At 38.7% G+C, this 26,788-nt stretch overlaps 1 protein-coding gene across 1 annotated transcript in view; it reads left to right on the top strand.

The window, feature by feature from the left end:
• The window catches only part of ctnna2 (catenin (cadherin-associated protein), alpha 2), a gene marked incomplete at both ends in the record, with an annotated part of 341,788 nt that overhangs the window by 96,378 nt on the left and 218,622 nt on the right, over window positions 1–26,788 (top strand). The window contains one exon of the mRNA XM_080028673.1: window positions 5,167–5,370. Within this exon, the coding sequence (XP_079884799.1) occupies window positions 5,167–5,370 (204 nt within the window). The remainder of the gene's footprint in view (window positions 1–5,166; window positions 5,371–26,788) is intronic.

Genomic DNA, 26,788 nt, shown 5'->3' with positions numbered 1-26,788 from the left:
GTGAATTAAAGAGACAGATTTCGGAAGATGTACACACAGCTTCGTTACTTGATTCATCTTCTACCTCAACATCTACTTTTTACTAGTGATGGGTCGTAATGTGCTGAGGCTTCGGAGCGTGTGTCGAGTAATCCCGGAACTTTTTGGTGAAGCGCGTATCGATGCTTGTATCGTTTAGGGCGAATCACGTGACTGATGACGTTCGAAGCCTCGTTTGTTCAAGAAGTGCTTCGGGTATTGTGGATCCACTCGCACTTTGCGGGTTAGTGTTGGCGATTTATTGGTTTGGGAGTGATGTGGGGATGTTGTATCAACTTGCTGTGACTTTATTGTGCACCCCTGCCTCCGCTGTACCATGTGAAAGAGTGTTCCCCAAAGCAGGAGAAGTTGTTTCCAAAAGGGGAAATTGTCTGAACAAATTGTTTCTCAATAAAAATCCAATCAAATTCTTAAGTTCCACAAGCACATTCTCTGCCCCTTACCTTTTTATAACACTGCGACAGTTTGAAAATAAGTATTCCTGTCATTATGAGTAATTCAAAGTTTGACAAAAAATATTTATTGATAGATGTATTAGATGTATATGTTTTATCATGTTTCATACCCATAATAATACATCAAACAAAATATGAGTTGTATTTATATGAATTAATACATGAACAATAGGCTACATGAAATGCATTTATTAAGGTGTCTTGATTTATTTACTTGTCAGTCACTCATTCCCATGGCTGCACTGTTGCAGGACAGTATTGAGTGTATTACAAATTGATAGAATTATCTGGCTATTCAACACTGTTTGACCAGCAGGGGGGGTTGTAATTGTGTTCAAATCGGTTCAAATGAAGCCTCGAGAAATGAACCTTTTTGTGAACCATTTGGCTTTAAGGCTTCAAGGCTTCAAAAAGCTTCATCTGGCCATCACTACTTTTTACCACCGTCCTGGCCACTTGGGACCCTTAACAAACTGACTTATTTTACTGTCTACTAGCACCATAATCGGTGGAAACTGTGTCTTGTTATTATTCACCGCTAGGTGAACGCCGGCAGTAAAACAAAACAAAAAAGAAACGCTGGGTGATCGCCGCCATTAAAACAAAACAAAGAAGACATTGTGTGCTTCCGGTGGAGCTCCGCTTCCCCATGGGTCTGCAAATAGGTGCCTCTCACTGACTGGAGTACAGGAGATCAGGGTTCGATTCCCTGTCAGGGGGCAGCAAGTCCAGTGTAGGCCTTTCGGCATGGTCCCTAATGCTATATGTTGAACACAAGTTACTTTGGAAAAAAGTTAAACTAAAATCTAATGTAACATGATTTCTCATCAATACTAGTAATGTTGTAATTGTGTTAGGCATTACATTTCTTAGTGGAACATAATGTTTTCAATATATATATGTTTACATTGAATCCTTTTGGAATTTATCATTAATATTTTTTTCCAAATAATGCTATTCCTGTTGATTTAGCAAAAATACCTTTTATAACAATTATCTGAGCTATGATATAATATAGAGGTAATGGCCCTCATTTATCAAACTTGTGTGGAAACTGGTGCAGATTCTGGCGCAAATACCTCCCTACGCCAGGTGTCGCGTAGGATTTATCAAACAGTCGTATCTCGCCAATCTCAGCGTACGCCAGCCCATTATTGATAAATGCGGCGGCTGAAAACAATCGTATCACGCCCCTATATTTCAGTTTAGAGGCCTCGTCCAGAGGTTTTACGACATGGATATGTGAATTACGGCACAGAAGAGGAACTTCTCTGAAGTAGAAATTGACAGAATAACAGCGAAAGTAGTAAAGTAAAAAATAGTTTCATTTCGGAGCATTACAAGCGGCACCAAAGAACGACAGAAGGCAGCAGTTAGGAAGGAAATAACTGCTGCGGTCAACAGCGTTGGTGTTGACAGAAAACGATCTCCAGCTGAGGATTTTGCATTTGAGGTTTACATCAGTAGGCTATCGCTCAAATGCTATAAAACAGCATATACAATTATATGTCGCCATTTCTTTACATAGATGAAGAAAAAGTGGTCTGACTCAAAAATCGCCACTAAAAAAAGCGTGTTGCTGTTCTGAAATTCAACCAACTGGGGGTGCGGGCATAATATAAGTGGTAGAGGAGAAAAAGACGCACCAACTGTCCGATAATGGTCCCCATAAAATAAATACACGTCTGCAGAGATTTGAATGATTAGAATGTATTGGCCCGCTCGAACTAAAAATGTATTACCATCCAAAGTGAAAATAAAAGTTTTACCAAAGCTTTATATCACACCTGCATGCCTCCATGTTTTAGGCGTATCCTTGATGTAATGTACAAGTGCATTACATTTTTGAAACTCTGTAATTAATGTCATGGGTTTACAATGCTATTCCCTTTTGGCAATCTTGCTTGATTTAAGTCAGCTCCTTGCAAAGTCTAAAACAGGTTAGAAACAAATCTAGGAAGATATATTGCCTTTCATTAGAGTGCCTTTTTATGTTTAACTACTACTAGTAACTGTGCAACTTCCTGACAGTTTATTTCTTTTATACAGTTTATTTCTCATGTTTTTTAATACTTTGCTATAGCCCCTAAGTCCTTCCTTCCCCGTTTATTTTTTGTTTGATTTTTATTATTGCAAAACCATGTATTAACAGCACTTTCCTGCCAGCTGAAAAAAAAGTAGGTTAATGCTCTGTTCCTGCACTCTCTTACCTTGCATGTTATTATGCATCATTTGACAGTCTGCCACCTTGCCCCAGGATTAGACTGGCGGAGGTGAGACATAACACTGAGCCTTTGCACCGTAGCATTACCAAACACTTGAGAAAATCATCATGTATGCCACAGAGCCGCATCTTAAGGCTTCCCCCCTCAGTTATCTTTCAATATTTATTTTATTCACAGCTCAGATGAAAACTGTAATGCGACTTTTGGTTTGGCTTGGTGCATTTATTTAATTGGTTTTGTGGAACTTTAGGATGGACAAACTAAACTTCTTTTTGGCAAATGTTTCTTTGTGAATAGATGGGAAAAGGGGATATGATACAACACTATTTGCAGTGAATTGCAAGGTGCATGTCATTTCTTATGCTTCAAGCATTGGTTGGTCGTATTTACTGATCCGTAGGGTATTACTGTCTAGCCAAGTTGAACAAACCCAGATAAGTCAACACTGGAATAAATGGCTTTACAACCACATCATTCAAATTCATGTCGGAAAAACTTGGGTAAGATGAACACATGTCAGTTTGAACTCATGTCCGGTTGTCCTTTATAAAATAATCTACCAGTCAGAAACATATGTACACAAGCAGTTTTACCTCTTGTTGTGGTTGGTATCTGACAGAGAACAATATAATAGGACCTACTGTAACACATTAATTATAATTCATAAAAATAAAATATACAACATAGTATATGCCACTACTTACTTATAGTAAATGGCATCAACTGCATTTATCAACACAGATGGAAAGCCAAAACAGAATTTACCTCTTGATGCACGTCTGTCTAAAAGCAGTATGCACTATGCTTTCTGAATTCTCTCAAATTAAAGCTTACAGTACATTTCACAGGAAGCATTTGGCTAAGGGGCGTAATTCTATAGATATAATGTAAGAGTCCAGCATGACCTTGACTCTAAAAACCGTAATGCCACAAGCTGCTGTGAATGAGATATTTATTTAATGGGGAATGTGACAGTCATGTGACAATGTGCTGAAGAGGCCTATGCTTAAAAGAAGAGGGACATGAGCAGGAAGCTGTATCGTTAACATTTCACTCATTGTCTTTTTTTTTCTTCCTATGGTTGCTTACTGTTGGGGATATAAAACTTGTGTGTAAGACAAGACCCAGGTGTTAGTTCAACCAGACCAAAGAGATACAGACACAAAGATACACAGAGACAAAAGAGCTCATTTTACTTGCCAAGGAGAGTGGTTTGGGCAACAGGTGCTACGTTGTCAATCTTGTAACCAACTCTGCTGTTCCCCCTCAAACCTATTCTTAGTCATTGTAGCTGCTTTTTGGAGTGTATTTTGTAACACCTCCGGTAGTAAGTGGTCATTAAAGGATATTTTTCTCCTGCAATTCACAGAGATACGTTCAAAACGAAACTATTCTCACCTGCAACCCCTCCAAAACAAATAGTTTTGCCATGTCTAAATAATTAGCGAGGTTGTTATCAAAGGCTCTTTTGTGATTTTATTTTTGTCATCAGTAATACATGCACGTAACTTCATGAGTGCCTGCCTCATTCTGGCTTGAAAGTAGGGGGCAGACAGTAACCACTCAAACAAGTTTTTAGAGAAGAAGTCATAAAACAAATTTAAGTGGAATGGTTACTGTGGACAAAAAGCCCAGTGAAGAAATAATATAAAAACACAACCTATTTTAATTGAAATTCTTCCAAAGTAAAGCTTTTAAGTAAATATAACTCAATTATGAACTCAAATACACTTCCAAGATGGATGTTTGTAATCATAATGTTTTGCATGTGAACAAAGTGATTTAGTTGTTTGTTTTGAACAAGAAGATGCTCTTTATTTTGACTCCTATTATTTTCTCCTTGAATGGGATTCATTTCAAGACAGAAAGGCAACTTGAAATGTCTCTCTCAATATTTCATATCTCTTTTGCAAGCACAGGTCTAAGATGATTTCAGACTGTTATTGTATCTTGTTCTCTTTCAGCATGAACTCATTCTTAAAATCTGTATCAAAACCATTTGTCATGTTTCCCTCCTCAATTCTGTAGATGCAATTGAAATAAACCACTTAAAATTATTTATGCATTTATGCAGGGAAATGCACATTGTCCTACTTTTCTGATCCGCTCTACTCCCCTAATCTCCCCTAAGTGTTAAACCATTGTCCTAGTACACTGGCTGGTAAGCAGGCTCCTTGCATATTTGTTGCTTGTGGTCAACTAGAAATGCTGCTGTTGATGTGTTATCATTATCAGACATCCTACAGGCAAATGTTGTTATCTCGTCATCTCGTGTGTCACAAAATGCCATAAAATCACACTTTCATCAAAGCCTATGATGACATTTTTATTTACAGTTTATTATTGGATACCTTTTATCATTTCTGTCATCGGTTGGTCATGCTTTATAAAGCCCAGATTGGTCTATATTACTGTCCTGATTTGTACTTTTACCTTTGACCCTACAGAACAAGATCATCCTGGACCCTCTGACATTCAGTGAGGCCCGTTTCCGGCCCTCTCTAGAGGAGCGCTTGGAGAGCATCATCAGTGGTGCAGCACTAATGGCCGACTCCTCCTGCACACGTGACGACCGCCGCGAACGCATCGTGGCCGAGTGCAACGCCGTGCGACAGGCCCTTCAAGACCTGTTGAGCGAGTACATGAACAACGTGAGTTTCCTCCCTGATCGTTTGCTACTCATTAGGTGAATTGCAACTGTACACATGCTTATTGCGTGCACCTATTTGAACACAAACGCACCTTTGCCCTTCTCTACTCAATCTGGACTGCACTTCTATCAGTTCTGTTGAAATGCTGAACACCTGTCTCCACTTTATCTCATGTATACAGTATATTATTTCGATATATTGTTCCTCATGATACTTTAACCTACTTATAGATTAATCTATCTCAGCTTTATTCAACCAATCATATGTCTTTTGTTTGACATGTTGGGCTCTATTTGCACAAGTAGTGCAAACAATAATGTAAATTGATGAAAAGTCGGCACCAGGTCTACTTAAGCTCATCATGTTGTTGAACGTGTTATTATCCGTAAATGATTATCAGTAAACTCAAAAGGAGCCACTTTTTTTAAAATAATTTTTGGGGCGTTTTTCGCTTTATTAGACATATTTGGAGAGACAGAGTTGAAATGGGGCAAAGAGGGGAGGACATGCAGAGAACCGAGCAAGGATCAGATTGGAACCGGGTCTGCTGCGAGGAGGACTGAGCCTCTAGGGGGACGCTCTAACCACTATACCACAAGAGTAAATTCCAGTTCAAATGGCCTCTGATGTGCGTTTTGGCAGTATTCCATAGGTATGCATGTTGCCACTGTAAAACCTCCCGGTTAAAAATAGTATTTTCCAGTTGGTTAGCCATTTTCCTCATGTATTCTCCTGTGATTGGCACAGCTGCTTAAAGGTTATGAGATTGGCCAAGACAATGATTAATCATCACACACATCCAATTTATATTCTACTTCAACGAAACCTTTTGTGCATACTGAGCCGTGAGTTGTGTGAGCTTTGTCTGCATGAGCGAAAATTTGTAGACACACATGGATTCCCTGCCGCTGACTTTGCACACACACTTTCTTGTGCTTCTTTGTGCTAGACTTTGCAGTTCTGCTTTTAAACCAGTGCCAAATCATTTCTGAAACTTCCATTGTCAAATTGATTGAAATCAGGTGTTTTACAAATTGTAATACAATAAAACACACACACACACTTCATAGCAAACACACGTGAACTGATTACTTGGTTAGAAATGCTTAACTCTTATTATTAATGAACACAAATATAGCATTCATGTGTAGCACTTTTTTTAAATTACCTGTGACAACCAATTAACAAGAAAGTGGTCATACAGCATGACCTTGGCTTCAGGTTGAGTAAATTACATGCATGAAGAGAAAGGATTTATCAATCTGTGTTCACTAATACACTAATACAGGAAGGTGTTATGATACATTGCTACACTAACCAGCTCTGACTGGGAGATCTCGAGTCGTTCCCAGGTCAGTGTGGAGATACAATCTCTCCACCTAGCTGAATCAAAACTCTGAAATCCATAATTTTTTGTGCATTGTACTTAAGGAAATAGTCATTTAAAGTCATCATTTGGATACTATCAACATGGTAAAATTCCATCCGCCTAAACAGAGCCATAGATCAATGGAAAGCTAGAATCTATAACTTCCACAGTGGCAAAGTCTGAGTTATTATATAGCCCCCAAAGAGCTCTGACTGTTGGTGAGTTATTGCTGTGTTCAAAATGACTGTAATGTTCCCATGTGTTTTTCTAAACTGGGACTCAGAGTTAACATTGTAGCCCGAGGTAGCATAGCCATATGTGAAGGTAGAAGCTAATTAGGTGTTAAGACCTTAACGCTGCTAGTAGTGAATAAAGAATTAGCAGCCCTCTAATGCCCTCTTAAGAAAGTGTTATTCTGGGACGCTCTGGTGGTGTTGCGGAGAGAACGCGTACCATATTGGCGCCGGCCTTTGTTGCAGTGGTCGCGGGTTCAAATCTGACTCATGGATCTTTACTGCAGGTCATCCCCTCTCTCTCTCTGTCTCCCCATTTCAACTCTGTCCTATCTAACAAAGCTTGAAAATGCCAAAAAAAAAAGTGTTATTCTGTCATCCGTTTTCCGCTGTTCAGTGTTTGTTTTGTAAGCCATTACTTCGAACTAAAAATGAGAATATATCTTTTAAGTGAGCTGGGGATCTGAAGTGGTCCATCAATAATGCTGACTTCTCAAAGAGTGTCATAAAAACCTAAAAAATCAATAATAATAAAAAAAGTTAATATTATTAACAACTTAAAATAAACTACTATATAAATGCATATAATGTATTTAGATCTGTGTTTAATGGCCTAAATGACATTTTAATGATAATCAATTGGCTTCCACGCGTGTGTGACCTGCTGACACTATGGACTCGAAAAATTAGAATATCGTGCAAAAGTTCATTTATTTCAGTAATTCAACCTAAATGGTGAAACTAATATATTATATAGAGTCATTACATTCAAAGTGAGATAGTTCCAGCCTTTATTTGTTATAATTGTGATTATTATGGCTTACATCTTATGAAAACCCCAAATTCAAAATCTCAGAAAATTAGAATATTACATCAAATCAATAAAAAAAGGTTTTTAAATACAGAAATGTCGGCCCTCTAGAAAGTATAATCATGCATACGTAAGCCATAATCATCACAATTATAACAAATAAAGGCTTCACATATCTCACTTTGCATGTAATGAGTCTGTATAAGATATTATTTTCACCTTTAAAGTTGAATTACTGAAATAAATGAACTTTTGCACGATATTCTAATTTTTTGAGTTTCACCTGTATGTGTGTCATTTGTGTTCATTGAGCAATTGGCAAGCCAGCTCTATATTGATCCCAACAGTATCAGTTCTATTGCTAGCAAAAGGCCCCATGCAATGCTCTATAATCTTCCATCTAATAATGTGTATTACTTGTTGTGGCATCTGTGCTCATAAAGTAAAATGGGGCACTATTAGATAAAGGCCCTTATTAGATTAGAGATTATCTCTGGTTGTAATAGGATATTGACAGTGCAGCGGGTAGCAATGGTTCTACAATCTGTATGCACCTCGCCATGTCTATGCATGGTCGGATGACCTTCCCTTGTTGTTGAAGCTGTGTTTAGTGGGTGTTTTGTTGTTGATTTGGGGGTATGCTTTGTGTAATGGCCAGCGCTAGTTTCTCAGATTATTTGTTATTGACTAAGGGGGTGTCACCATCTTTTACAATGATTTAAATATTTAGAAAAAAAATCATCCTTTTAATGTTAAGAATGAAGAATTATCAATATTTACCTTTGTTTCAATGTTTAAACTAGTACATTTTAATTGTAATTATTAAAGGCGTGAACATTTCTCGATTACAAAATGCATCGCCTGAACTGAAAGATCCTGCATCGATGCAGAGACACTGCATTACATTGATATTGGTCTCGGACTGGTCTCAGCTAAAGGGGAAATAAAGTTAAGAAGGAGAGCAACTTGACTTTAGTGTCTTGCATTGTTATATGCAGTCCATAGGGCAAACATAAATGGGAGCTATGGTGGAGGGAGGCAGTGAGCAGTGAATGCTAAAAAGAAACACCTGGTATTTTGAAAACAGTGATTTCTCCCCTCACTTTCTGAGCTTGCGCTGATAAAAGACATCTCTAATGCTCTGAAAATAACTACTGCTCAAATGGCAGCGTGAGGACAGGTCTGTTCAAGATAAATTCTGGGTTTCAGAGGCTTTTTGACGTGCCATTAGCTTGCTCTGACTACTACTGTTGTGTCTGGTTGAAATTAGGTGGTCTAGTCTGTGCACATCAACAGAGGCAGGCTGGCTGTGTCTTGCTCCTATTTGTTAGAGTCACAAATATGTTTTTATGTTTAATTATTCTTAAAAAAACAAAAGTTAAGTTTATGTTTATGAACACGCAGATGCCCTCTCCCCCTCTTAAGGCATAAAAGCTTTTTTGTTCTAAAGTAATTGTGCCTGGTTCATTAGGCCCATGAGTTGTGTTTTAGAGGCTACAGCTGGGAGATTGCTGACAGCCCCTGGCTGTCCAAGCAAAGAACAGAGAGTAAATTACAGGGACACAAAGAACAACATGCTTCCAATTCTTAACTCAACATCCCCAATGAGGGTAAATCAACAACCAAGAGTGAATATGGAAGACAGTGTTACTTAGCATGCTCACAAAGTTTATTATTTAATGAATAATGTAGATTCTTATTAAACTAGCTGTACATCTCTAAATATATTCAAACCAAAGATCAAGCCTTTCCTCCACAGCTTCTTTACATTTCCTCAAGTCTGGATAGTTTTGATCACCATGCAGCACATCAGGAACACAACATTGTTTTGTTTCTTTCTGAAGCTGTTTGACATTTTATTTAATTTTCCATATACTTTCTCTGAGATATTTGTATACCACTTCAAACAATTTGTTTCAGAGTTGACTCATGGTTAAATGTAATTCATGACACTGTATGCATTACTCTGACCCTGGCTGAGATTAAGCTTGATATATTGTTACTGCAGTCCGTTCAAAATACAACAAACAGCTTGAAATGGCATTTGGTGAGGTGCAAGCACCATGACATTTGTGAAACAAGCTTTGGGCTCACTATGAACAATTAACAGACATATCAAAAAAATTAAAGAAATCAATCACATAAGTTTACCATTGACCAGACACCCAGATACGAGGAAAAGCTCCCATTAGCAAAATGTAACCGTCTTGGCAGTATAGTCAAACTCCTTTTGTTCAAAGTTTACTAAAGTAATGTAAACATTCACTTGTCTTTATGTTTCCTCTTCCTTCTTTATTCAGTCAAACATGCAACCCCCACTTTGCCTCCAAACACACACATTTTGATAGGAAGCTTGAACCACAGCACAAGGTTAATCAATGTGGTAGCTGGCAATAAATTAGGTTCAAGTGACAGGAGAATGTCCATACCTGTCTCAGCTGCTGGTGATCTGTGATTGGTGACAGCAGGCCCGGCTCCCTGGCTGGTGCTGAATCATCAAGAGCAGCTGATTTAGTTACGGCAGCTCCGACAGGGCCAATCTATCAATTGATCTGGGGGAGTAATGCATTACCAGCTTGGGTCAAGGGAGCCTGGGCAGAATTTAGCCATAGCCAGAAAACCACAGCAGGTAAAAAGGGGGCAACTAGGCAGGACTTTGAGTGGCAGAGGGAAGGATTTAGGGAGTGTGATAGTAAGCACACTAATCTCACTGTTAGGACGATGTGGCACATAGCACTAAAAAAAGGGGTTGTGAGGTAGCGTGATCATTAGGGGGAGACTGATGGCCTTCTCGCTCACACAGCTCTTCTGGGAGTGGCCATATAGAATGCTCAATCAACAATTTGGGTGACTGATCACATACGATGAATTGCGTGTTTCTATACTGGAGCTCGGAAGCAGTTCATATCCCCTTCTTTCCTGACCTGCCATTGTTTCAGAACTCAAACTGAGAGTGTTAGAACATAATGTATAACACAAGAGAGCCACAGTAAGAGCAGACAAAGCTGCTGAACATTGAGCATTGACAGGTGCAGGGAAGAGAAGGTGTGGGTAGTGATCAATAGTGAGCCCTGGGCTAAAGGGCATTATATACTTAAAACAAGAAGTGCTGTTTGGACAGTCTGAGAGCAGTAACAGCCCCACTCAACAGGTCAGCTTTCTGCACTTAAAATACAGCTGCTGGGACCACTTCCTTACTTCTGCAAATTTATTTGGTGAGAAATGAATTGAAGCAATTGACTCGTTTGTTACTTTTACACACTTTCAAGATACAATTTACTGCAAGTTTTGGGAGGCAAAAATTCAAAAAGTTCCCTTGATTTTTGTCAAATCGAGATAAGATCTGCATGTATGAAGACTTAACACCTGCGGTCATGTGGCTGTCGTCTCAGATGGAAGTGTCACTCTGGCAAGATAAATCAGAGCCAGGAGTTGCCCGCACCGTCTCTCCGCATTGTCTAAAAAACCTCATCCCAAAGTTTGTATCTATCAAAACATGATGCTGCCAAAATACCATGTTAAAACACGGAACAAGCCTACTGAGTAGTAATCCTGTGTTTACAGCCCAATGGGATCTCCGTGTCACTTAAGTTTACATTTGAAGAACAGAGCCGAACAAAACAGATGTGATCAATACTGCGTCCGTCCCCTTGCTCCTCAGCTGTGCTCCACTGTCTATCACTTTAAGCTGGCTGAAGGTCACAGCTGTAACACATGCAAGAAGGCCGACTTTACTTTGACATTGATTTCTAAGTGGGTGTGTGGAAGGCATCAAAATAATGGCAGCGACTCCCAGGGAACTAGGGTAACACTTTCACTCTTTCTTTATTGTCATTCATTCGACCCGCTAATCCAAACTACTTCAGACTCAGTGCTGCATTCACTTTAGTCCTCAGATATACAGTACATCTATAATGTTTTGAAGGCACGCTGTTGTCCTTTCAACTATCCTGTGCTGTGATGTTGTTGCGCATTAACCCACTCTGTTATGGTAGCACCACACCAACGTCCGACTAACTTGATGTTTATTTTTTTTTCTACACAAACCCTGATCCTAAACAACTTCATACTCGGCACTGCACTTGGTTGGGTCTTCGACAATGCACCTGCCAAGTGTGAAGTAGATCAGATAAAGGGTTAGCAATTCACTCAGTTGACAGACACGTTAAAACACAGAGGCTTCTTTCTTCATAGTATGATGCTGTCTTTCTCTTACTCATGCTTTCTCTTTCACTTTTTCTACTTCTGTTTTTGTTTCAATTAGGTAATTGGTAACACACGTGCTGTTAAATGGCAAATTCAATTGAACGAGATTCCAATCAATAATCTGTATGTTCACCTTTATTTAACACCCTTGGTAGTAGGCCCTAGAGGTGTCCTCTTCAGTGTAAGAGAAACAAAGGATTTCCTTGTTAGAACCATGCAAACTCTGCCACATAATAGTCATTGGTTGACAGTTATTATTCTCAAGTGAATCAAAGTCATCCTTTAATGACGAGAGTTCAAATTTACAGGACTTCTTACTTTTTAGTTTTCTTTCTGTTTATTCCTTCTTTTTTTTCAATCGTTCTCACATCATGGTCCCTCCAGTATCAGCCCTAGCACCCCGTAAAATGTACCAGGCCCAGTAATAAATCACTGGTTCCCCTAAGCATCCCGAACCCTCCCTCCCATCTGTCAACACCTAATGCATCACACGACAAGCTGCAGTCCACTGTGCACTGTGAGCAACTTCGGTTTTTCTGCCATTGGAAGTGGACTCAGACACAGACCCTGAAGGGTAATGACCAGAAGGCCCATGTAGAAACTGTAGGGCTATTGAAGGCCCTCTGGACACTTAGAGGATACCTTTGTATTCCCACCACTTCAGTCTGAGAGTGAGTTTGAGACAGTTGAAGCAACTGACCCACAGTTAATATATTGGCGTGCGAAAGTAAGGCCACTTGTGCGTGGATGGCCATCAGGTTTTAGAAGGATCCTTTTTCTTATCATGCATGTTTGCTGGTACCCAGTCCCAGGTATCAATGGGGCTGGCCATGTGTGATTGCATTATTATTTTTTAAGATTTATCAATGACTTTAAAAAAAAATTATTAGCAGCTGGGCAATCGTGCTACTCCACTGCAACCTACAGCAAGTTTAATCAACTCCTCTCTCCTACAGTTTCAAGACAAATGTAAGAAAAGCTTTGCAGATAGCAAGTTGTGTCCTTGTTTTATATTCAATTAAACTGCACTTTACCAACCAAAGACACATCATGTTGTCAAGACCAATAACTGCTTATATATATACATATACTGTATATATAAAATCCTGAACAAATCCAATTCAAGTTTAATTCAGTTCTCTTAATTCCATATTCCTAAACTATTTTTCACTGTCGACGTTGATGTCATAGGGGAGAACGGGGGAATCTGAGGCATCGGGTAATGTGAGCCACCCCCTGTATCTAGGCAACGGAAAACTTTTGTGGTCATGTGAGATATATGTTTTTAAGCCCCTCTCATTTCCCCATGGCCCTGAAAGAGAGGACCTCATGGTGCTGTGGTAAGCATGTTTTTTTCACCAAAATAGGTATTTTGCCTGTAAAAGTAAATTTTCTTGCTGTCAACTTAATCAACTGTTGTGCCAAAGCAAATGTATTCACGTAGAAAAACTTCTATCATACGTGTTGATGAACTACCAACTTTTAAAAACCATGTGATGATATTAGCTAACAATTAGCCTGAAATGCTAAGAGAGGTAGTTTTATCTCAAATTGTGGTGGTGGGGGAAAGTGAGCCACTGTCTCACTTTCCCCCACCATGAGGCACAAGTTTTAAGTTTAGTCTTAAACACATTTTAATGTAATATTACATAACATGTTTTATTTTAATGGCATACACATTGTAGAAAAGCCATCATGCCAAGGAAATACACCAGGAAGACGACCTGGGGCAACCACACGGAAAGAGCACCTTCTCATCTTTCCCTGTAACCTTCAGGGCTGGAATGTAGAGTAGGCCTAGTTGTAGAGTATGACAGGCTGATGTTATTATCCAGTTGGGTCTTCTCCTGTGTTCTGAGTCCCAGGCTGTTCTCGCTGGTTCTGATTTTCCTATGCTTTGACCCCCAGACACAAGCTGGCTCTAAGGGTCCTGTGTTCTGACCCCCAGACTGTGTTCTAATCTAACTGGTTCTATCTTTCATTTGAATCTTATTAAAACCATTTGAATTATAATATGTTGTATTTGATTTTGTTCAGAGTTACTTTCAAGTGTTTGAAAAATTTGCTTTGCTTAATTGACCAAACCCCATTATTATTTTACTAGTCCGACATTAGTTCTGGAATGTGTGGCTAGCTTTCAGGATTCTAACTGTTACAATATGTGTTGTTATGGTAGTTCCAGAGTGGAAAAAGTAAGTGGTTCACTTTACCCCCTTGATTTTTCTGGTCAGCCACATGACAACTTTTTTTTAAACTATCATATTTTCACTGCCCTTTGTCTTGAAATAATTCTGCTAATGCCCATTTCTAGGAAACATCCTGAATTAATGGGAAATGTGTAAATTTGAGTGATAAATCATGTTAGCTCGCTTAGCAAATGTAAAAAGTGGCTCAGATTACCCCGTTCTCCCCTACAATCAAATGCAGTTTTTATTTGTGTGCTCTATTTCTTAGATTTTCTTTTTGAGGATTTTTTCATCATCCATGCTCTTGGAAAGTGTTTACAATAAATAATAGGAAAGGCATGGTTATTTGTGTAGCACCTTTCAACAACAAAGCAATTTAAAGTGCTTTACATAAGCCATCAGTCCTATTATATCGACAAAGTGACAAGTGGTTGAATATCTGCCTCAATTTAATCAGGACATCTAGTTACCCTTCAATCATGCCGTTTTGATGATTATGTGTCCACAGTTGCTTGAGTTTTCTGTTCTGAGCTGAAACGAGCAGGAACTGACATGGTATACTACTTCTTTCAGCTAAATTAACAAAGAAACATGATAAGCATATTCTTCATTTTTTCCCTTCCCACAAAAAACATATAATGATATATCCTTACTGCCAAATCTTGCAATTAGGCTGGACTTTCCTTCAATGGCTTCAAAATAAAAGCCTTCCCGTAATTCACTAATGAAAGGCTTTTAATATCAGTCGATAGCATGCTTTGCATGAATGGCAGCAGCAGACATATCAGCTGTGATCAGTATCACTGCAAATGCTGCAGACTGAATCTAAGTGCTACATATGCAAAAAGGGCTACTTGAGGGTGGTCAGGGTTAGGAATAAAGGGTGAAGGACTCAGCCAATAAGAAGGGTACTTGGGCTTACCAGCAGTTCACTTAGGGTGCACCGAGCCCATCCAGATTGACATGTAAAGGTTGCGTTGTCTGATCATACAGGCCCGAGGCTTATTCAAAAGGATCATGACAAGAACTTAGGCAAAGCAGGCTGTTAAGATGGCTATAAAGGACAGTTTATGGGGCTTAAGTCTTCCTCTTGTGTTTTCATTTCACAAAAGAAACATAAAGCTTGCAAGTTCTTATCAAGGCATAGGCATAGAGGAAACAATTACGCCCCACACTATGCACACAACTTGAAATACATATCGGTGAGCATTTTTGAGGATTGCAAGATCTACCATTTAAAGCTCCCATATTATACACTTTTCGGTTCTATTATACACCATATTATATGATCTTAGTGGTCCGTAATACGTTTTTCTTTAATTGTTTGCTGAAAAAAACTTTCAGATAATTTATTGTACTATGCTGATGTTCAGCTAATCTCACAATGGCCTATTTTTTAAAAAAGAGCTGCAGCTCCCCTCGTAAATAGACAATCTTTGAGCTCCCCCCGCCCCCTGTCCGGAAGCGAAGCCAGATACGACTCGCCCTCTGTCTGTCAGGGCTGTGGACCAATAAGAAATAGGGGTGTGGGCTGCACAGTGGAAGCTTCTGGCTTTCCAGTTTGTGAGGTCAGAAAAGGGGAGCATTCTGACTGGAGTATATTGGGTGGGGGAGGGGTGGTGGTTTCAGAAAGGGGGAGAGTGAGAAAAGGAGAGTGTTATTTTTTTAAATATTTTGGCAGTCTCTAGGCACACCGTGGACCCATGGATATGTTAGAACACATTTAAAAAGTGCATTTAGCATAATATGTGACCTTTAAGTCCCTAACCACCTGTATTGCAATAGTGCTTGGACTGGTCAGGGCAGTTTAATTGTTGGGGCAAATGGAATCTCAAAGCAATGGTAATCATGACCTGAAAAAAAAAGTTCTCACTTTAATCATGAAGTTTGACAATATCCAGCTTACATCAATTGTTCTAAGATACCCACCCTCTATTAGTCTATTATATCCCCTAAAGTCTATGGAGTGATTCATGTAACACTTCCTCGTGCATCTGATAAAAACAAGCCCCAAGGTACAGATCTTGTTTTGTCTTCCTTTGTGCTTACAAATTGTGTAAGAAATAGCTATAATAGAAGCTACAAAATGCTGGCTGCAATACGCTCCATTCCAATTATGTTTTGCTTAGTGGCTATAGAAGAAACTGAAACCTCTGTAGGCGTTAGCAAGCAACCATCTCATTGCTTTCTGAACGGCCCTGTGTCACCATCTCCGATTGAGGTGATCAGATAAATGAGACTTTAATTGGGTTTTTAGGCTAAGTAATATTAGGAGATGAGATAGAATTATCCAGGAACATATTAATGTAATAAAAAGCTCTCAGATCGGGCAGCTCTATTGCATTAGGAAGCTGCCAGCCCTTCTCTCTTCAACCCCTCCCTCCAATGCCAATCCCCCTTAAGGGCTTGCTGCTTTGAGCAGCGCTAACATGATTGACATTGATAGCTGGATCAAACTATAGAATCAACCCTAATGTCATTAAGTGAGCAGACATAGAAGCAAAGACCTGGGCTCTAACTGTATTAGCCGCTACATATGTTAGGCTTATGGATGCAGGGGGCTAAATGCATTGGGAAATCAAGCATGCAAGTCACAATTTGAAGTAAAAAAGTGTGCCTCTGTGAACGTGTAAACTTTGTACCTCTGGATGCGCTCTGCTGAGTGTTTGTGCAAATGTATGTGGATGTTGGCTTAATTTGGAATGAATCCTGTTTGTGTTTGCTTGATTTTACATTAATCAGGCATTGTTGTCAATCCTGGTCGCAGTACAGACACTTTCTTATTTCATGTAAATAAGCTGAGACCTTCACATCTACTGTTCATGAGGAAAATAGGATTAGTTAGACTGGGTTTCTACATGTAGCAGTGAGCGCTAATACCTTCTAGTCCAATAGCTAGAAGATATGCTTACTAATATTCTCATATACTATGCCAAACACTTTGGCATTATTGTGCTTGGCAGGTCAAACAGCTTGACAAGACATCCAGGAAACTGCACAAGCATTTTGTTCATGGTGAGCCTCATAAAACCAATCTCTGCCAACCATGTCATTCTAATTCAAAATTGCCATTGTATGTGCTGACTAAAAATACAGAATGTTGAATGTGTTACATTTGAACTAACTTTAAGAGTCATTTTAATTTTATGACTTCTTTATTCCATACACTACTTACCTTCTGCACATCACAAACAATAATCCAGTTTGTGAAGAACAACCTTTCTATGATGTAATTATTCAATATTAAACGATGTGAAACATTAATTCATACTATTTTTGTGATTGAGCTAGTCTTTTTTCTATGTCACAACTTTATTTCCCAGTGAAGGTATCCCAGTCTTCTGATATAGGCAGATTAAATGTGTTCTCTATTTATTTCACTACCCTGTCAGGGCTGATATCTTGCTACACATTTTTCACACATTAAATATTTGTTTTAAATTGTTCTCTTAATGTGTTTCTCCTTAAAACTTTCGAATAGGTAGACATTAAAAGTTCAGCTCAACTCAGTTTGATTTTTTGGGTTGGTTAACTACAAAAAAAAAAAAAAAGTTAATCATTCCATCTTCACTTAGCAGTATTTTAGTATCTTTCCTATCTTAATTCACTGTGTTGTAAAGTCACATCCCTGTCCCTTCACCCAGTTAAACTTGGTTAATCTACTGAAGTCTGTGTACCTCTCCACACTCCCAGCTTGAAGCACAACAACAACCATGACATTCAACATGCTTTGCAAGCCTACAGGCGTCCAGACGTGACTGCTCCATTGATTTGAGATGCTTGTCCAGCTTGTTATGTCCAATTATGTCTTAAAGTGCTGTTTTTTTTTAAATGGCGGTCAACAATGTTTAATTAGTCTGGTTAGTCACGATATTCCTGCCCCAAGCCCCAGACGGGCCATTATTGTTTCTAGACCATCAAAAAGTTGATGCTGGTCTGGAAACTGTTTTTGGTTTGCTGTAAAAATGCAAATATATGGTTCACAATTAGGCACCGGCTCCAAACCAGCCCTCAAACTGCCTGGAAAAGGGGAATCTGTGATTGAGCCGTTTTTTGAAATTTAGTGGTACCTAATTCCATAGCTATACCCTCTCGTGTTAACCAGCCGGCCTCCCTCCACGGTAGCCTGGCTCCGCCCGCCTACCTACTTCCACTCAATTTTCATTTCACTTCAGTTGTTAGTCTGGGGGTGGGGTGTGTTAGTGGGATTCTGCTCGTCCACATTTTTGGCGGTCCAATCAGCGATCAGAGCGAGTGGCTGAGAACGATGACGTCGAAGTCGCGCTCCAATTTCAGTTGAATGCTGCGTTCTTTTATACTCGGAACTCGGAAATTTCCGACTTGGTAGTTCCAAGTTCCGACCTGTCTGTGTTCCAGTGCATCTGCTCGGGAAAGTATGGATGCCTACAACCTTTCTCATCCCATTAACTAAACGTTAGGCTCTAGCAAGTTACCGTTGCCAGGTACCGGTAGATCCATAGACTACAATATAGTGAAATCGGACATTTCCTATTTCCCTGTACAACTGAAACGCACCGTCAGAAGCCGGCTCATGACATACGTCTGACCAAACGTGATGTGATTGGTTGGCTAATCCAGATTGGCACTGGGCAGATCCAATAGTTTTAAACTTCAATAGACACCCGCCTCCAAGTGAGTGAACGTTTGCCAATTACAGCACTTCCAGACCTTCTGTACAAATGAAATGAAGTACGATGGTCTGGTTGGACCAGGGTATCTCCACGGCCCTACCCTTCACCCTTTTGTATTATTTTTCTTTTCTGCTTTCACTTTTTTGAAGATGGACACTTCTTGATCTCTTCTTGAGATATGCCTCCAAATTCAATAGACTTACTTGTCTCCACTGAAGCTTTCCTCTGGCCCAGTCCAAACCAAGGGAGGCTCTACGACTAGTTGTTTACAAGTGAATTTGTGCAATAATGCACAAGTGTCTCTGTCTTTGCCACTCTGTTTTTACCAAACGTGTTTGCTCTCACAAGGCGTAGTGTGAGGAAGTGGAGCCTGAACACAACAACACTGATTGATTACAGTCGTCTAAACTGGGTTATCCGTAACCCACTGATGGAGCTATGAGAAATGATAGATGAATAAATGAAAGAAGATAAAGACATAATAAAGAATGTGCGAACATATTATAGGTAGAGGGTAAAGACATATGAGCTTGCATATAAGATCATATGAAATGTATGGTAAAATAAATTACCTCAAAGTAAGAGAGCGAAAACAATGTAGCCACATGCAAATGAATGACCCTACACTACAAACTCTATACCTGAAATATATTTGCTTGTATGATTATGTTGAATTTATTATGTTTGTTACGGCCAGCCATACCAGGCTCGTTAACCGGCCAGTAAACATTAAATAAACCACAATGAAACCAAGAATCGTCATTTAAACCATAATGTAATTTATTGAAACCAATCCCACAACTCAACTCAATCGGAGGCTGTAAATGAAAAGGAAAACGGGAGGAAGCCTGGGACAGCCACAGTTGGACTTCGTTATTGCCCAGGTCTTCCTCCAGCTAAACTATACCCCGGCCCCTCTAAAACTACGATCAAACAAACAGAACACAACCTAACAGCCCTCCATAAACTCAATCATAACAAGGAAAGCAGCAGCAGCGTGGTGCAGGTCAGCCGGCGAGAGCAGCTTGCGTGGAGTCAGAGAGCGAGCCAGCCGCCCAGGCCACGCCTTTTACGCTCCGCAGGAGCACCTGCCCCCCTAATCAGGACACCTGGGAGAGAGAGAGTGAAGGAGGGAACAGGACAAGAGAAAACAAGGCGGGAGCCGTAACAATGTTCAATGAACCAACATAAATAGTAAACACATGCTGATAATATGGCAGTTATTATTATTATTAAGACAATGAGAAAAATTTTTTATGGCACCATACTTCAAACTTTTCATTTGAAACAATCTTGCCGAACCAGTCTCAAAATGTATTCAAAACCCCTTGCAAGAATTGAAATGTTCATGATATCCTTTACATATTTTCTCTGACATCAGTGGGTACACACAGTCACAACAAGACTTGAATATTTTCTTTAATTGATTTTGTTTAGTAATTAATAATCAATTCAGTGTCATCCCGTAACTTTATTACGAACAGACAAACAGATGGAGCATGTATCATATTGATTCTTTGTCTCCCTCTCATTTTTATTATATTTGTACTCTGCAGCAGAGTGAAATTTCATCAGACTCTTTGGATCCATATCGCAGCACAAACTCACCTTCCTGTCATTAATACCGTGATTACTTAGATGGACAAAAGGTCTGAAATTGTTTTTCATGGCGGCTTGGTAATAATTCCCTGAAGTATTAGAACAAATATGAGTGACTATAGTGTCAACGAAGAATGAGAGTGGGCTGTGCTGTTTGAACAGGCTTTATATAGCTCACTGACCTTTTAAAGAAATAGATTGTTGTTCTCCTAAATCATGTACTCTATAGACACCCAGTACTCGCCTGTTCTTTTATAATGCAATATTGATTCCTGTTAGCTTTATTGCTCTATTTAAAGGCCAGAAATAGTACTTGCATTTCTTTCTCCAGAATATGATGGACATGAACAATGAGTTATTGTCTGTCGAATCAAGATTTTATGATTTGCTCTGCATTACAGTTGAACAACTTAATTGTCTTTCTGGCTAGCAGACATGATTATATGTTTAATGATTTTGTTTTTGTTTTTCAATTGCCAGAAGCAACATTTTATCGTTAGGTTTTCTTTAACATTGACCACATACCCTTGTTTGGTACTGATCTTGGGGAAAGAGCCAGCTATGTACATTAGTTTACCAGCCATGTTTCTTGTTAGATTTTTGCTGCAAATTGATTCTCTAGAGCCCTCCCACACACATTAGTAGCCTCATACTCTCTCGCACAGTTGGTACCTATGCTTTATCTTGCTTTTATAAAATATTTCTCCACGGCACTGGTACATGCCTCATCAAAAGCTCCCCACCCACCACCATTATTTGAAAACCAACAGCAAGAACCATTATGTTGTTTTAGTGTTTATAGCAATAGATAGTCTGAAAATGTAAAAATGTTAATCTTTATTAAATAAAGTAAAAAACAAACATGTGTTAACATGCACTGTAAATGTATTAAAACATTAAGTACATTTGATGAGACAAGTAGATAATGTTTTAATTTCCATGAAGGAATGATACACAAAACATGAGTTGAACTTACTTTTTAAGAAACAATATCAAAGACATTTTGAATACATTTTGCACCGGTAAACATTTTCACGTCAAATATATTAAATATACAGACAATTTATCTCTGGGAAACTGAATTTCCTCTTGGTTTGTACTTGTGTTTTCTTAAAACATAATGAAAACAAGTAAACTGAGACATTAGCCTTCTAAATAGCTCTTTATGACAGTATTTTGGATAAAATTATGTCTTTAATGTTGTTCTAAGAATCAAGGATGCACATGACTAGTCAAACTTTTTAATGTCCACTGCCCCACTTGTCGACACCAGAAATACTAGTCAGTTAGTCATTTATTGCCCATCACTTGGACTTGAACATAACGTGTGAGGTTGAATGTGTGTGTAGGCCTATAGGTGTGTGTTAGTAAAAGTGGGCGAGAGAGATATATATAAAATGGTGAGAGCAGCACAAAGCATAGCAAAAAGGTTTTCTTGACGGCTGCCTGACGGCCTGCTGTGATGATTAGTTATCATATTATCATATTTCAAAGTATAGAGGTTCTAAATGTGTATGCAATACCTGCCTGAATGCACAAGAAAACTATTATTAATCAAATATATATATATATATATATATATATATATATATATATATATATATAACATATAACATATCCACACCTGTATGCAATGACCACTGATACAACCTACCTTTTATACCAGCAGCTGCTCATGCAGTCACATCATATTTGAGGAAACACCCTCAGTTGGACATAAGTGTTAAACAACTCCCTTTATAAAAAGACACAATAATGTAGGGACAATTCAGAAACTATTGAAGTGTGAAAGAAAAGAAAAACATTGTCAACAAAGTGGTTCTAAACATTATCACATTTGGACAAATAATAGCCAATTGAAATACTCACACATTGGAACAAGTGCTTATGTACATAAGGGTGTGTAACTTTGCTGAAATGAGGCCAAACAGTAAGCACAAGCTTAATGCCTGGTGGAAATGCACATAATGACAAAAAAATGCTGAATATTCTGAGTGAACGGCTAGATCATAGTTTGCTTAATCAATAGACATGTTTATATTGGCAAACATGTTTGTTTTAACCTTTGGACATTTGGAACATGGTGCTGAACTAACATTACACACATTTGTAGTTTCAGAGATACATGATTTAAGTCAATACAATGCAGCTATTATTCAGTAGGGCTGGCCCGAATGCCATTTTTCAGGCTTCAAGTATTCGTTGGTTTTTCCGAGCGAATATTCGGATATTCGTTCCAGAAAAACACACCATCAAACCAACATAAATAATGCCAATGTACTCACTGAAACCGAGTGTGTGAGCCGAGACAGCAAGCTGAGTAGTTTCTTGATGCTTTAATAACTTTCGAACGGTAGTAAAATCGGAGTTCCTTACTTTTTCCCCGTGGAGGCAAACAGCTGTTTTTCCGTTCCAAATCAGCTGTCCTCTGCGCCATCGTAACCCATACAGCAGCTTATCAATTCATCCAGGAACGTGCATCTTTTCGGCGATTTATAAATCCATACAGAGATCCAATATTGATAGTCTTTTGTGTCCATATTATATCCATTATTGACTGCCTATTCCCATGATGCAAGCAAGTCACGGTTGATGATGGCTGAATAGCATGGCTGAATGTAAACAAACAGCTGAGCTAAGCTAACGTTAGCATTACGTCAAGCATTACATTTCCTTCCGAAATCGCGCTAATGTTGTGGTAGCCTATAGAGTTATTAGGAACACAATCTATTCTTCCTCCATCTCTCTCTCCCTCCTGCGCTTGGTGCCGCTTTTAGTTTGCCTCACTCTGGTAACATCACGTAGCCTACTACAGCTGATATCACCGGTTGCTTTGAAAGGGCAACTGCCAACTAGGTCAAAGTTCAAATAATTCGATAATATATTTTAAATGAACGTCTAATTTGTATTTTACAATTGTTTTATAACTTGTATATCCAAATATTATTTACTGACAAAATATACTGCAGTTTGAGCTACCTTTGCAAAAAATATTTAAAAAAAAAATATATATATATATATATATATATATATATATCCCGAATACTGAATTGAGCTCCGAATACTAATTTAACAAACAAATACTCGGATATTCGAATAATTCGGGCCAGCCCTATTATTCAGTACAATTGTATACATGTGTACTGTATATATATATATATATATATATATATATATATATATATATATATATATATATATATATAGTGTGTGTGTGTGTGTGTTTTAAAGCTCACATATTATACACTTTTCTGTCAATATTATATGGTCTTAGAGGTCCCTAATACGTTTTTCTTTAGATGTTTGCTGAAAAAAACATTCAGATAATTTATTGTAGTATGCCTATATAATATAGGCATACTACATATACCCTGATGTTCAGCTAATCTCACGATGGCCTATTTTTGAAACCGAGCTGCAGCTCCCCTCGTAAATATACAATCTATGAGCTTCCCCTGCCCCTCTCTGGAAGCGACGGGTCCATAGCCTGTAGTAGTAGCCTGTCCACAGTGCCTGTACTGAATGTTAGCACGGAAGCCAACGGCTAAAAATATCACGAAAATCAGTGAAAAAATTAGCTTCAAAGTTAGACTTAAACTCTATTACCTTCCTATGCTTTGTCTGGCTAAAAACAAGGCATTTTCAGACTGCTGTGGAGAATATAAAGAGCTTGTTATGGGCAAAATATCAATGCTTTTCCCGAAGCTAGCTCGGAAGCTAACGGCTAAAAATATCACGAAAATCAGTGAAAGAATGAGCTTCAAAGCTAGACTTCGACTCTATTACCTTCCTATGCTTTGTCTTGCTAAAAACGAGGCTTTGTCAGACTGCTGTGGGGAATATAAACAGCGTGTTATGAGCAAAAGCTGGTTGCTTGTCCCAAAGCTAATAGCTATACACCAGGCAGGCAAAAATACCAATAAAAACTTTTATTTTAGTTTCACCGTTTAAAAAAAAGCACAAGTAGCTTCCTATCCGTTGTGTTATTAAAAACGAGGCATTAATAGACTGCTGTGATTAAGATAAATTAGTGGAGTATGAGCAAAAGCATTCTGTGTTGGTGTATGTAACATTCAGGCTGTACTATGGGCATCTTGTCGCTTAGCGGGGAAAGCAACATGGCTGTCGCTCGGAACATTTTCCATTGGATCTCGGGGCCGTGGACCAATAAGAAATGGGGGGGGGGGGGGGGGTTATCATATGGTGGACGTTTCTGGTTTCTAATGTGGGGGGAAGCATGGACATATAAAGAAAATATGGGGATGTGGCTGTGCCGACTGTGACGTAATAGTCGGTGAGAATTCTGACTCGAGTATATTGGGGGGGAGGGGTGGGGGTTTCAGAAAGGGGGAGAGTGAGAAAAGGAGAGATTGTTATTTTTTTTATATTTTGGCAGTCTCTAGGCACACCGTGGACCCATGGATATGTTAGAACACATTTAAAAAGTGCATTTAGCATAATATGTGACCTTTAAATAAACTGAATCGCCCCCCTGGAAATCATGCTGGTGCACAGCCAAACCAAGTTGCAGGGCTCTTCCATACAGCCAGGATACCACTTGGCAGTGTGTTCTGGCATTACAAACTGTTCTTATTGGCCTGATTGGGTCTGATAGGCACACTGTTTAAACCCAAAACTGCTTTACCTAGGGTCCAGTTTTAATTTAATTAACCCTTAGGTGCTCTTTGGGACGTTTTTGTCCTTTCACACTTTTTTTTCCGCTCTTTATTGTGTATAACTTTGGCTGTGCTTATGTTAACTGAATACATTTTGGCCAGGGATTTTTTTTTCAAATGTTTTGTGAATTTCTACTCAGCAACTTTGTACCATCTATAATAAAGGCTGGGCACTTTTTTGTTCCTCTCATGTCCTTAAGGACGTTTTTGTCCCCTGTTGACTCCCATTCAAAATGGCCTTTTTTACCAATTTGATCCTGCTGTCATTACAGCATAAAATATTTTTTCAATGATTTTATGCTTTCATCCTAGCATCCAAAGCATCAAAATGTATCATTGTCAACACCATCACCATTTTGAGCCATTTCCCTATATTTGGCATAGGGTTGAATTACAAGCAATTTTCCAGGTTGTCGGTCCTGCCCCCCACAGTGCAATAGAAAAAAAAAATTCAACCTAAATGGTGTGAGTGTGTTGGTAGGGATGCTAGTGTGTGGTGCATATGTGTGTGTATTGAGAAAATATAGTGTGTGTGTTTGTGTACACATAGCCAAACTTTACAAACTCAAACTTGTATGGAAAAAATGGTCCAGTTTGAAAGCATAAAATCCTGTAAAAACTTTGTTTTTTCAAACCACAGCCATGATGACAAACACATGTGAATTTGATTATATTAGGCAATAATCCAAAACTTAAGACACCAAAATTGCTTTTTTAGCCCTATTTAGCTCAATCATTTATTTCCTCATGTTTTTTTTTGAGGATCAAATATGCTCCCTAAAACCATTTTTGTACTTTTTTTGTAATTCTTTAGAGTTGCAGGCCTAAACATAAGAAATATGATAAATTAATGGAAAGTGTGGATCCATATGGATACCTTAGGGTTGTGTCTGTGTGTGTGTTGTGAAATGACTGTGTGTGTGTGTGTATGTGTGTGTCTCTGTGCGCATGCATATGTGTGCAGCTATAAGGTGCAATTTGTGGGTTTTCAGGTGGCTGCAGGTTCACAGTACTTTGTTGACATCATCAAAGAAACTGGAAATAAAAGGGTCAAAAGCAACTGACAATGAATGAATATTTGATATACAGTCATATGAAAAATTTTGGGAACCCCTCTCAGCCGGCATTATAATTGACTCTGCTTTCACAAAAAAAATATAAAAGTGGTATGTCTTTAATTTACCAGGAACAGCTAAGTACTGGGATGTTTTCCAAACAAAGATTTTTTGAAAAGCAGTATTTGGTTGTATGAAATAAAATAAAATGTGAAAAACTGGCTGTGCAAAAATGTGGGTACCCTTGTGGTTTTGTTGATTTGAATGCCTGTAACAGCATGTAAAACTGATGACTTTAAACACAAAGTTGGTTGGATTATGTTGTTAAGCCTTGAACCTCATAGAAATGTCTGTTTAATCATGAGACAATGTATTTTAGGTGCCTAAATGCAAGTTGCACTTCTCTTTGACTCTCTGCTGAAGTGAGACAGAATGGGATCATCAAAACAGCTCCCAAAAGATCTGAAAAACAAAGATTGTTCATTGTCATGGTTTAGGGGAAGGCTACAAGAAGCTTTCCCAAAGGTTTCAATTAGGGGTGTGAACGTTTACAAAAATGCCTAACCGTGTACACGACAATTTTTTTTTCGTGTACACGGTTAACCGTGACGTCATTGTCCTCGTGCCCCCG

Source organism: Ammodytes marinus (assembly GCF_949987685.1).
Source record: "Ammodytes marinus genome assembly, chromosome: 6".
In the NCBI taxonomy this organism is placed as follows: Eukaryota; Metazoa; Chordata; class Actinopteri; order Uranoscopiformes; family Ammodytidae; genus Ammodytes; species Ammodytes marinus.
This window is presented reverse-complemented; position numbering and strand designations above follow the sequence as displayed.